The sequence below is a fragment of the Magnolia sinica genome, chromosome 6 (genome assembly GCF_029962835.1).
Source record: "Magnolia sinica isolate HGM2019 chromosome 6, MsV1, whole genome shotgun sequence".
Taxonomy (NCBI): Eukaryota; Viridiplantae; Streptophyta; class Magnoliopsida; order Magnoliales; family Magnoliaceae; genus Magnolia; species Magnolia sinica.
The window spans coordinates 89,729,622-89,740,775 of record NC_080578.1 but is presented as its reverse complement, the minus strand read 5'-3'; the positions used below and the strand labels follow the sequence as shown (position 1 = coordinate 89,740,775).

General features: G+C 42.2%; 1 protein-coding gene across 1 annotated transcript; it reads left to right on the top strand.

Moving 5' to 3' along the window:
• Nucleotides 1–1,134: 1,134 nt before the first annotated feature.
• On the top strand, nucleotides 1,135–1,770 carry LOC131249721 (uncharacterized). The gene has a single exon (XM_058250492.1). The coding sequence runs from the start codon at nucleotides 1,135–1,137 to the stop codon at nucleotides 1,768–1,770; it is 636 nt and encodes a 211-aa protein (XP_058106475.1).
• Nucleotides 1,771–11,154: the final 9,384 nt, after the last annotated feature.

The following is an 11,154-nucleotide window of genomic DNA, read 5'->3' as shown; positions in this document are numbered from 1 at the left end:
TACAGTGTTGGACTTCTAAGAAGGTACATGGAAGCGCCAAAAGAATCACACTGGCTAGCTACAAAAAGAATCCTCAGGTACGTCAAAGGAACAATAGAATTTGGTCTTTTCTATCCATACAAAGATGAAGCAATTTCTGACCTTGAGAGGGACTTTGCAAATTTCTTTTGGGACTGGACAGATGGCAAAAGGAAGTTCCATTGGATAGCCTGGAAGTCCATTACCCGTCCCATGGAGGAGGGGGGCCTTGGCTTTAGAAAGCTGAAGGACATCATGATGGCAAACAGATTGAAGTTGGCTTGGTCGGTGAGATTTGCTGCTATGCCTAGCCACTAGTCTTCCCTTATGCGATCCAAATTCCCTGTAGACTTGGACCTAGAACCCAGGAGTAGCCCGTCTCCTATGGCTTCCCCGCTTTGGCAGAGTATTGCGGCCCTCCTCCCGGTAGTGGAAACCAACTCTTGTTGGAGTATTGGAAAAGGGGAAATAAATCTGTGGAAGGTGAATTGGACAGGGTTGGGCCCTCTTCATCAGCTGGCATCACCCTCCATTCCTCCCCATTTGCTTCATCTTCAGGTAAATGACGCCATCGGTTCATCTCGTCCCTTGCCCCCTTCGGCCATATTCTCCTACCTCCCGCAATCTACTATCAACCACATCTTCCATGGTGGTTTCTCTATTTCAGGTGATCGAGACATTCTCTATCAAATCGGCTAGGAACCTTTGCAGGAGTGCCTCCCAACGCCAGCCATGGGCCAACCACATTTGGGGTGGGAAGATTCCTAGGAAAATTGAATTGTTTGCCTGGAACCTTATTCAAGCTGCGGTTCCAGTCGACGTTAACGTCTAGGCCAAAGGAATCCAGATGGCCTCAAAATGTTCCTGCTACCCCGCCTCTCCGCTGTTCAGCCTGGCACTTGAATCTTTAGACCATCTATTCCTCCATGGCTTTCTTGTGGAAAAAATCTGGGAGCATTTTAGTCGCCAAGCCTGTATTCCCCACTTGCAAGCTCTCAACTTGTATGCTAGATGCGCTCAATGGTGGTCGGCTCCAGCCCAAGTGCCTAGCAGCAAGGCTTTTCGTAGGATGGCCCCGCTGGTTATTATTTGGGAAATCTGGAAAGCTAGAAATGCATGCTGCTTCGAGGGTACCCAAATCTCTATCTCGGCCACCATCCGCCGCATATCCTGGTCGCTTTCAGTGTCCTCTCCTGCTCGGGAGCTTCGTTCAAACCCCGAGTTCAGTTTCGGGTAGTGCGGCGGATCCCCCCTCCCGCGGGTTGGTACAAGCTGAACACCGACGAGTCGGCGCTGGGTAATCCTCACCCTTCCGGGGGTGGGGGGATTTGTAGAAATGAGAGCAGGGAGTTGATCTTCGCGTTCTCTAGGGGCTATGGGGTTGGCCCAAACAATGCAGCAGAGCTCAGGGCCATTTCTGATGGCCTCTCCCTTTGCACCTCCTCTGGGCTGAAAGCTGTGGAGGTGGAAACGGATTCAAGATTAGTAGTGGGTATGATTAATGGGGTTTCCCTCTCATCTTCGAAGTGGAAGCTGTGGTTGAACCAGATTGCTAATTCGAGTCACTCTTCCTCCTCTATCTTTAGAGCCATTTTCAGAGAAGGAAATGCTCCGGTGGATACCGTGGCTCGTCTGGGCAGCTCCAGCCAGGTCAACGTTAACTACTCGGCCACCAAAGACCTCCCTCGGGTTACTCTAGGCCTGACCTTCTTGGATAAAGTGGGGCTGGGGTCCCTGAGAGAGTGTAGATAGTTTCTTTTTGTGCAGCTTTGTGGTTTTTTTGTCCCTGGGCCCCTGCTAGGACATTTCATCTAGCAGGCTGCCTTGGTGTTGTCCCTTGTTCTTGTTTTTTCTATATGAAATGAAAAATTCTTTTTTGAAAAAAAAAAAGAAGGGGTGGGCTGGCTAGTATGTGAATGGTTTGGGAAGGCTGAGGGCTGTTGGACTGGTAAGTAGGAGTGGTATGGGTGAAAGAGGGGATGGTTTGAATTATGGATGGAGTTGATGAGTTAAGAAGAGTAGGTGTGTGCTGGTTTTACTTGTTATGCGGTGGTGAGGCAATGGGTCGAGCACTTGATCTGCATGGGATGCTCTGGTGAGAGGGGCTAGAAGCTGGCACCTCTAGTTCTCCAGGGGGAGTTGGAAGATTGCCAAAAGATGGATTATCACTGCCTGACGCTGGTTGTTGGTTGGTGGTGATGTGCACATTGTGTGGGGGTGTAGGAATAGATGGGGGAATAGGAGTGATGAGGAGAGAGGCCGAAGCTGTATGAATAGAGGGTGGGGGTTGGACAAAACGTTGAGCATCTAAAGTTCTCTGATGTTGTGGGTTGTCTGACGGCCCAGTGGGAAGGGAATCTCTGGCTAGGATTGGTGGCTCAATGGTGGTAACAATTGGGAAGGAAAGTCTGTCGACTTCAAGATCCATAATCACAGTAAGATCCAAGCCTGAAGCTGGAATAATCTTGACCTGGGCAAACATGAGAAAGGAGGATGAGAGGGCGAGTGGGTCAATCCCAACAATCACGCCAAAGAGGCTGGCTATCTGTTCTATGGTTTGCTTGCACCAGGCATGGAGAGGGATTCCCTGAATATGAATCTAGATCCCACTGTTGGTAGAGACCGCTGACGGATTCCAAGGAGCTATTGAGCTTAGCCCCATCGAATGATGGAGAAGGGAATCACGCTGGAAAGCTAGTGCCTCTTCTCTGGTATGGAAGGAGAGAAGAAAGGATTGAGATGAAACCTTGTAATATCCACCTTCGAAGCACCAAAAGGGGAAACCCTGAGGGCGTCCATCAGTTGGATAACAGAGTAGGAAGGGAGCATGGACTCTCCAATAAACACATTGGAGAGTTGTCTTCGCCGAGATGCAGAGATTGTTGTTGGAATTAGGATTGAGAAGTTCACCTTGTCTGAGAATGCCGTGTTGGGTTGTAGGGGCAAAGAAAGGGGAGGTTAATGGGGAGAAGGTTGGGATGAAAGTAGGGCTTGGGCAAAGCTTTTATGGGGGCCGCGAGAGGTTGAATGTCGAGATTGAGCTGCTTGGATGATAAGAGAATGCCCGCCTAACTAAGTTCCTTGAAGTTTATCTATGGCAATTTGAGCATTCTCCCTCTAGTAGAATCTGACAAATCCATACCCCCTACTCCTAGTAGAGCTCTTTAAAGTGGGGACGAAGATATCGTTAATATCTCTGAACTTGGAGAAGATGGGTTTGATGTTGGTAGCGCCAAAGTGGAAAGGGATGTTTGCAACGAACAAGGAGAATGGTTGAGATGCTACGCGGCGACAATGGACGATAGTTCAGTCGTCATCCTTCTCCATCTTGCTCGATTTACTGGGGTGGTGGTCTGCGATTTTCCACTAATATAACAACACAAATAAGATGACCGCAAGCCTCAATGTCAACCTCAGACCACTCATCATCACAAACAGGGTTTGTCTTAAGCACTCCATCAAATGGTCGATCGCTACCTGTAATCCTTGCATAGCTTGCAGATTCTCTCGCTAAAAAGCTTTAAAAATCACCGCTATCATAGATTATTCCCTAGAGCATTGTCCATGGGATTTTTGCTTGCACCATCGTTAAATTCCATCAAATTGAAGAAAAACCGTACTTTGATACCAACTAACGCAGAGATGAGTGTGAAACAATAAGAGATCCAAAGGTCATCATCTTCTTCAAGTGATTAAAACCTAAAATCCACAAGAAGAATTCTTGAGTCCACAAGAAAATAAGAGAGAAAATTTATGTATTTTATTGAATAATATGTGTATGATATCTCGATTACCCTACTAATAAAGAAAATTTAAATCCTAGTTCAAAATTACCCAAAATAGTAGAACTCTTTTAAATCCTAATTTCTTAATTCTATCGTAACTCTTCTAAAGCTTAATTTTCTAATTTTAGTAAAATTGTTTTAAAACCTAATTTGCTGAAAATAAAAAGTCTAGATAAACCTAATTAGAATATTTTTGGTTTTTACAACAACTTCTAAAAAGAAATAAATTCTTAAAACTCCAAAACACAACAAAAATAAAATTTCTAAAAATAGTAATTTTTTATTTTATTTTATTTTCTAAAGGTCATAGTGTTGGATCAGGGGTGGATTATTTGGTGAAATGGATGCATCTAGCCAGCGCAATGGGTAGGTTGACCTTGGAAGCATATAGTTAGATATAGATTGATAGGTCATGTGGTACGTGACGACGTCGGGATTAAAAGTTATGGATGATTAATGGTCTAAACTTTGAACGACGATTTCTCCCTTTCTGAAATGAATTTCTTTGAACTCAACACACTTTAGGCTCTGTTATGTCTTGCCTTACATAGGACTTTGCTTGGATTTGACAGACTACTTCCGCTTTTGTCTGAGTTTCCTTTGGTATGGTCATGCAAAGAATGCATCCTGGCATGTCTTATATCATATCAGGTTTTTACCATTTGTTGGAATACTTCCAACAAAGATTATTCGTAACCCCAAAATTGTATGAGCTTAAATATTCATAGTCCTATAATAATAAAAGACTGGAGAGTACATACCTTCAGCTTTTGTTTCGATTTCTTTTGGTCTAGTCATGCAAAGAATACATATGTGGCACGCCTTACATTAGATAGGGTCTTTACCATTCGTTGGAATACTTCCAATGAAGATGATTTGTAACCCCAAAATTGTATGGGCATAAATATTCATAGTTCAATAATAATAAAAGACCGTTGGTTAACATAAAATAATCAACGGTCTACATTCACAATCAAAAAGGCCTCGGTTAAATAAATGGTAAGAATTTAAAAAATGCAGATGTCCATAAATACAAGGAATGAGGTCTCATCATCGTATGTGTTTACAAGCTTTCGCACAATACGGAGGTTTGAGCAGACAAAACGTCAGTTTGTTGTGTTGTTGGTCTTGGATACATGACCCAAGCAGTCATCATTAAAGAACATCACGACCCTAGATCTTGATGACCTGTTTTGCTATCGGTGGCATCCGTGTGTCTCAAACGGATGATGGCAGTGTCATGAGAGCTAGGTGGTGATACGCGGACATTGACTGCATAGTTCTTTACTGTAAGTGGGCAGCCACCACCACCACGTCCGGGCCCGTTGGTGCACCCCGAACGTCCAGACGGTGGCACAGGGCCTTTCTGGAGAGCCTGTAGCATGACAATGCCATTCTTCGATCCCCACTCTCCGTTGAATGGCCTTGATGCGTCTAGTGGCCCAAAGCTAGAGATCAAGAAGATAAAAATGATGGATGCGATTGGTAAAATTCTAGTTAGACTCATCTCTGCCAAGGAAGAAGAGATTGGTTTTGATGTGGGGTTTTGCTTAAAGAAGATGTGGAGTTTTTCTTTTTGAAGATTTTGAGGGTTTTTATCTGGGATTTGAAGATTTTGATGAGGGAAAGATAGGAGGGTGGAAGGTTTATATATGGGCGGGCGATGTCGAATTCAGGACGTGAATTTGGAGTTGGATTGACTACGACTTGGTAAGACTTAAAATTCACGGGAGCGGAGCTTGAACCTGAGTTTGACTGCTAACACGCGGGGCGAGGACCAGACCTGGTATTAGCTTGGGTAAGAAACTCGGGTTCTCAACAAAGACGTGGATAGGTGCTGTGATACCCGCAGCAGTTGAGTTTGACTGCTAACACGCGGGGCGAGGACCAGACCTGGTGTTAGCTTGGGTAAGAAACTAGATAATTTAATGTTTTATCCACTCCATCCAACCATCTTTCCAGATAATTTAAGATTTGAGCCAAAAATTAAAGCATATGCGAAGTTCAAATGTACCATATCATGGAAAATAGTGTGAATTAATGAAGGCTACCGTTAACGTTTAAAAATTCTGGAGGCCACAGAGGTTTTGGATCAATCTTCCTTTTATGTTTTCCCTCCACGTTTTTAAAAAAATAAAAAATCTTACGAACGGAAGCGGATTGGCTGGTGTACCACACACCAGCAACCTAGCTGGTGTAGGTCCATGTCGTGTGAAGACGAGAGCAGACGCTCCTCGAGCTCCGAGTTGCACGGACGGTTCAAAGTAGATCAAAGTTACATGGGCCCCCAATGATGTATTTATAATATCTACACTGTTTATCCATTTGGCATGATCATTTTAGATCTTGAACCCAAAGATGAGTAATTTTCAAGGCTCAAGTGGACCACACCGTGAATAGCAGTGGGGACAATGATTTTCACTGTTCAAACATATTCCTAGGGCCCACCGTAATTTTTACTTTCCATCCAATCTGTTCATAAGGTCACACATACCTGGATGAAGATAAAAACAAATATCATGTTGATCCAAAATTTCTGTGACCCCAAAAGAATTTCAATGGTGCGCGTTCAATCCTCCGGTGCTTTTTACAGCGTGGTCCACTCGATTTTTGGATCTATCTTATTTTTTGTGTAGAGCCTTATGACATGTTCACCAAGTGAATGGATGGTTTGGATATAACTAATAAGTCATGATGGGACCTATAGAACTTGGTGACGTCAACACAGCCACATCAGTGGTATGCGGTACACCAGCCAATCCGCTTCCATCATATCCACCCACCCAAGAAATGGGTCAGCTTATTGGAGCAGGCCCAAACCAAAATAGCTGATCCATTTAATAAATTGGTCGGCTAATTTCTTCAGCGACCCAACCAAAACCCAACCCAAATGTTAGTGGGTTGGATCTTGGGCTAGATTACATACTCAATTATTGAACACATCCGGAGCCTTTTTTACTAGACCCGGCCCATTAGTAGCTCTGATAGTTCCTGCCTTTACCTTATCTTCGTACGATTGTGAAGCATTGGAGTTCTTCGTCAAAAGCTAAAGAATCACTTATTAGATCTTGATCACCTAGCAAATGATGCAGGGAAGACGGAACTTATGTGGACTCCTCGCAAGGACTTCTCAAATCCACATGGAAAGAAAGCAAGAAGAATAGAAATAAATTTTAATAAATTCTTAATTTGACTGATGAATGAAATAAATGAGTTCATAACCCTTTAATTAGGGGTACTAAGCAATGGGGGAGAAATCAGAATCAAACTACAACTAAAACTCCCCGAATTTGCAACTTACTATAAATAGTAAGTTAAAGCTTACTATTCAAAGTAAAAATAGAATTAAAATAGGGAAATGACCGTCAATCTGGTGGTATTTCGCAAATCTGGCTTACGCAACCCAGCATAGCAGGGTTGGGTGGCTAAAGTAGCTCGTTCTACCATAAAATCATATATTTTATGCCCAATAACTCATTTCGGATTGTGAGATACACCTGATTTAAGGTCTGATGGTTCAGATCACTTCTGTCATTGACTGAGCCTTTTTTTATTCCATCTTGGTCATGAAACTGTCCACGACGCGCTCTACATTTGGAAAATACATGGTTTGATGATCCACACTGTTCATATATTGGTCAATTTTATAGAGGATGCCTAATAAATTCCCCTAATTAGAAGATCCCAAACCTTTAATAATTGGCCTTTTCTCCAATGATCATGGGCTGATACTACATTTTTGGTGGCTGCTTACTATTTTTAAGCAGCCATATCAAATGGCCTAAATATTGGAGAGCATCACTTGTCCGAAGTGGGTCTTACTAGATTTATGACTTGGACCATAAAAAAAAAAGGGACCCCACGTTAAAGGAACCCTACTTGACAGTGAATCATGCCTTTTGCTTTGCTACATTAATTGGTCTCCTTCTAAGACTTGAGACCAACAATATGCATTGAAAAGATTTTTTCCCATAATACGTCCAGCCCAATTGCAATAAGAATACGTTTGGACCTTAGCATTTGGACCGAAGTATTTTTTAATGGCCCGACAGTTTAAATGATGGGCCTCGCTGTGTACGTAGGGAAGCGGATTGGCTGGTGTACCACACTATACCGACCTGGCTGGTGTGTGGACATGTCTTGAGAATATGACTGCTGATGCTCCTCGAGCACCGGGCTGTACGAATTATTCAAATGAGATCAAAGTTGCATTGGGCATACAATGATATATTTATTATATCCACAGCAAGATTATTTTAGGGTGTGTTTGTTTTTTGATTTCACAGCTATTTACAGTCTCCCTTAGTATTTATTACGTGCTCAGGAAATGTTAGACGTTCTTTGAGCCCTATCATGATGTATGTATTGGATCCACACCATCCATCCATTTGGAGAGATCATTTTAGAGAGTGAACCAAAGAATTAGGCTGATCCAAAGTTCAAGTGGATCCCACCAGAGAAAAAAGTGGGATAGTGATAACCACCGTTGAAACCTTCCTAGGGCCAACAATGATGTTTATTTGAGATCCAACTTTTTTATAAGTTAAAAAAGACATGGAATAACTTAAAGCATAAATATTAGCTTGATCGACAGCTTTTGTGGATGAAAGAGGTTTTAATGGTAAGCGTTCAATCTCCATTGTTTTCTGCGGTGGGGTGCATTTGAAATTTGGATCTTTCTCACTCTTTGGATTATGCCCTAAAATAATCTCACCAAATGGATGGGCGGTGTGGATACGATACATACATCATGCATGGTGGCACCCACGGAAAGTGGCAACGTCACTTCAACAGGGAAGCCAATGATAGAAATGACTTGAAAATGACGTTTGCGTGGTCAGCGTGTGCACTCCCAAACGGAAAGAGACGTAGGGCATGTTTGATTTTTCAATTCACAAGGAAATATCAGGAAAAATATGTAATATTATTTCCCCTATATTTACTGTACTTTTCCCCTTATTTGATTTAATGACATGTAATTTTGACACGAAAATTGAGAGCACCATAATATATTTGTGAGTCCCACCATGATGCGTATCGCTTATTTACACGGTTAATCTATTATGCCTGATGAATTTATGACATAAGCCACAAAACGAGGCATATCGAAAGCTCAAGTGGACCACGCCACTAGAAAAAGGGAATCAAATACTTACCATTAAAAACCTCTCATGCCCACTGTTTCTTTTGGTGTGGGCCATTTTAGTGTTCAATCTACCTCATTTTTCGACTCATGCCTTAAAATATTGTATTAAAAGGACTGGACGAAATGGATTTATCATATACATCACTTTAGAGTCCAAATTTTTTTAATAAATCTTTTAAACCGGTTTCGATGCAAAAAGTACCGTGGATTTTCAAACGGGTGAAATGGTAATAATTACTTATTTCATGAGTATTTACACCACTACTGAAAATCAATTACGCCCTTAATAGAGCTTTAACAGAAAGAGCATTAATTGTAAGGCAGCAGACTCTTACGTTCAACTAATCCTATTTCACCACGTCACTTCAGTAGCCTCTTAGCTACTAAAGTGTTCAGTGTCTAATCCGCTCCTCATAAATAACTACCACACACCAGCTATATAGTTGGTTCAAAGGAGATCAAAGTTACATGGGCCCCACAATGATGTATTTATTATAGCCACACCATTTATCCATTTTCGAGATCATTTTAAAGTACTATGCAAAATATAAATCATATTCAAAGATCAATTGGACCACACGACAAATGGCAGCCAAGGTAATGATTTTCACCATTAAAAATTTCATAGAGCCCACCATAACATTTATTTTCCATCCAATCTGTTCATAAGGTCACAAAGACCTAGATGAAGAGCTAAAGCAAATTTCTTATTGATCCAAAACTTCTGTGGACCACAAAAGGGTTTCAATGGTAGTATTTCAATCCCCCATTGCTTTTTTCAGTGTGGTCCACTTGATAGTTAGATCTGTCTTATTTTTCATCTCAAGTCTTATGACGAACTCCCAAAATGGATAGATGGTTTGGATATAACACATACCTCGTGATTGGAACCACGGAACTTGCTTACATCAATACACCGGCTATATGGCTGGTGTGTGGTACACCAGCCAATCGGCTTCCCATATCCAAAGCTCAAGTGACCACACCATAAATAGCAGTGGGGGCAATGATTCTAACCATTAAAACATTCACAGGGCCACCATAAGTTTTATTTTCCATCTCATCCATTCTTATAGTCACACAAAAGTAGATGAAGAGAAAAAAAAATATATCAGATTGATCCGAAACTTTTGTAACCCCAAAAGTTTCAATGGTAGACATTCAATCCCCCACTGCTTTGTCCACTGTGGTATACTTGATCTTTGGATCCGTCTTATTTTTCCACTCAATCCTTACAACGAGTTCTCCAAATGATTGGACGGTTTGGATATATATTACACATAATTCATGGTGGCACCCGCAGAACTTGGTGACGTCAACACACCATCCAAGTCAGTGGTGTGTGGTACACCAGCCAATCCACTCAGCATGGCAGGTTTCTATACATAATACGTAGGATGTAAACGGTAGGGCCCACATAATGATGGACGGATTATATCTTGTACCAACTTTCTATATCAGTATGTAAAAATGCAAAGCGATACACACGTAAATTAGTGGAATTTTATGGGCATACGCAGGGTCCGATCACTTCTTTACCATCCGTTACCTCAATCAAAGATTATTCGTGGCCCTAAAACTGTATGGCCTTAAATATTAGTAGTCCAAAAATAATAAAAGACAGATGGTCAACGGCCCACGCTAACAATCAAAAGGCCTCATATAAATAAATGGTAAGAATTTAAAAAATGCAGATAAACATAAATACATGGAATGAGGTATCATTATCGTATGTGTTTACAAGCTTTCGCACGATACAGAAGTTTTTTGAGCAGATAAAACGTCAGTTTGTTATGTTGTTGGTCTTGGAAACATGCACCCAAGCAGTCATAAATAAAGAACATCATGACCCTAGATCTTGATGGCCCATTTTACTATCGGTGGCATCCGTGTGTGTCAAACGGATGATGACAGTGCCATGAGAGCTAGGTGGTGCTACGCGGACATTGATGCATAGTTCTTTGCTGTAAGTGGGCAGCCACCACCACCACGTCCGGGCCCATTGGTGCACCCCGAACGTCCGGATGGAGGCACGGGACCTTTTTGGAGAGCCTGTATCATGACAATCCCATTCTTTGATCCCCACTCTCCGTAGAAGGGCCTTGATGCATCGAGGGGCCCAAAGGTAGAGATCAAGAAGATAAAAATGATGGATGTGAGTGGAAAGATTCTAGTGGGACTCATGTCTGGCAAGAAGGAGAGATT

Excerpts from the sequence above, each read along its gene's own strand:
- LOC131249721 (XM_058250492.1), top strand. The coding sequence starts at position 1,135 with ATGCTGCTTCGAGGGTACCCAAATCTCTATCTCGGCCACCATCCGCCG.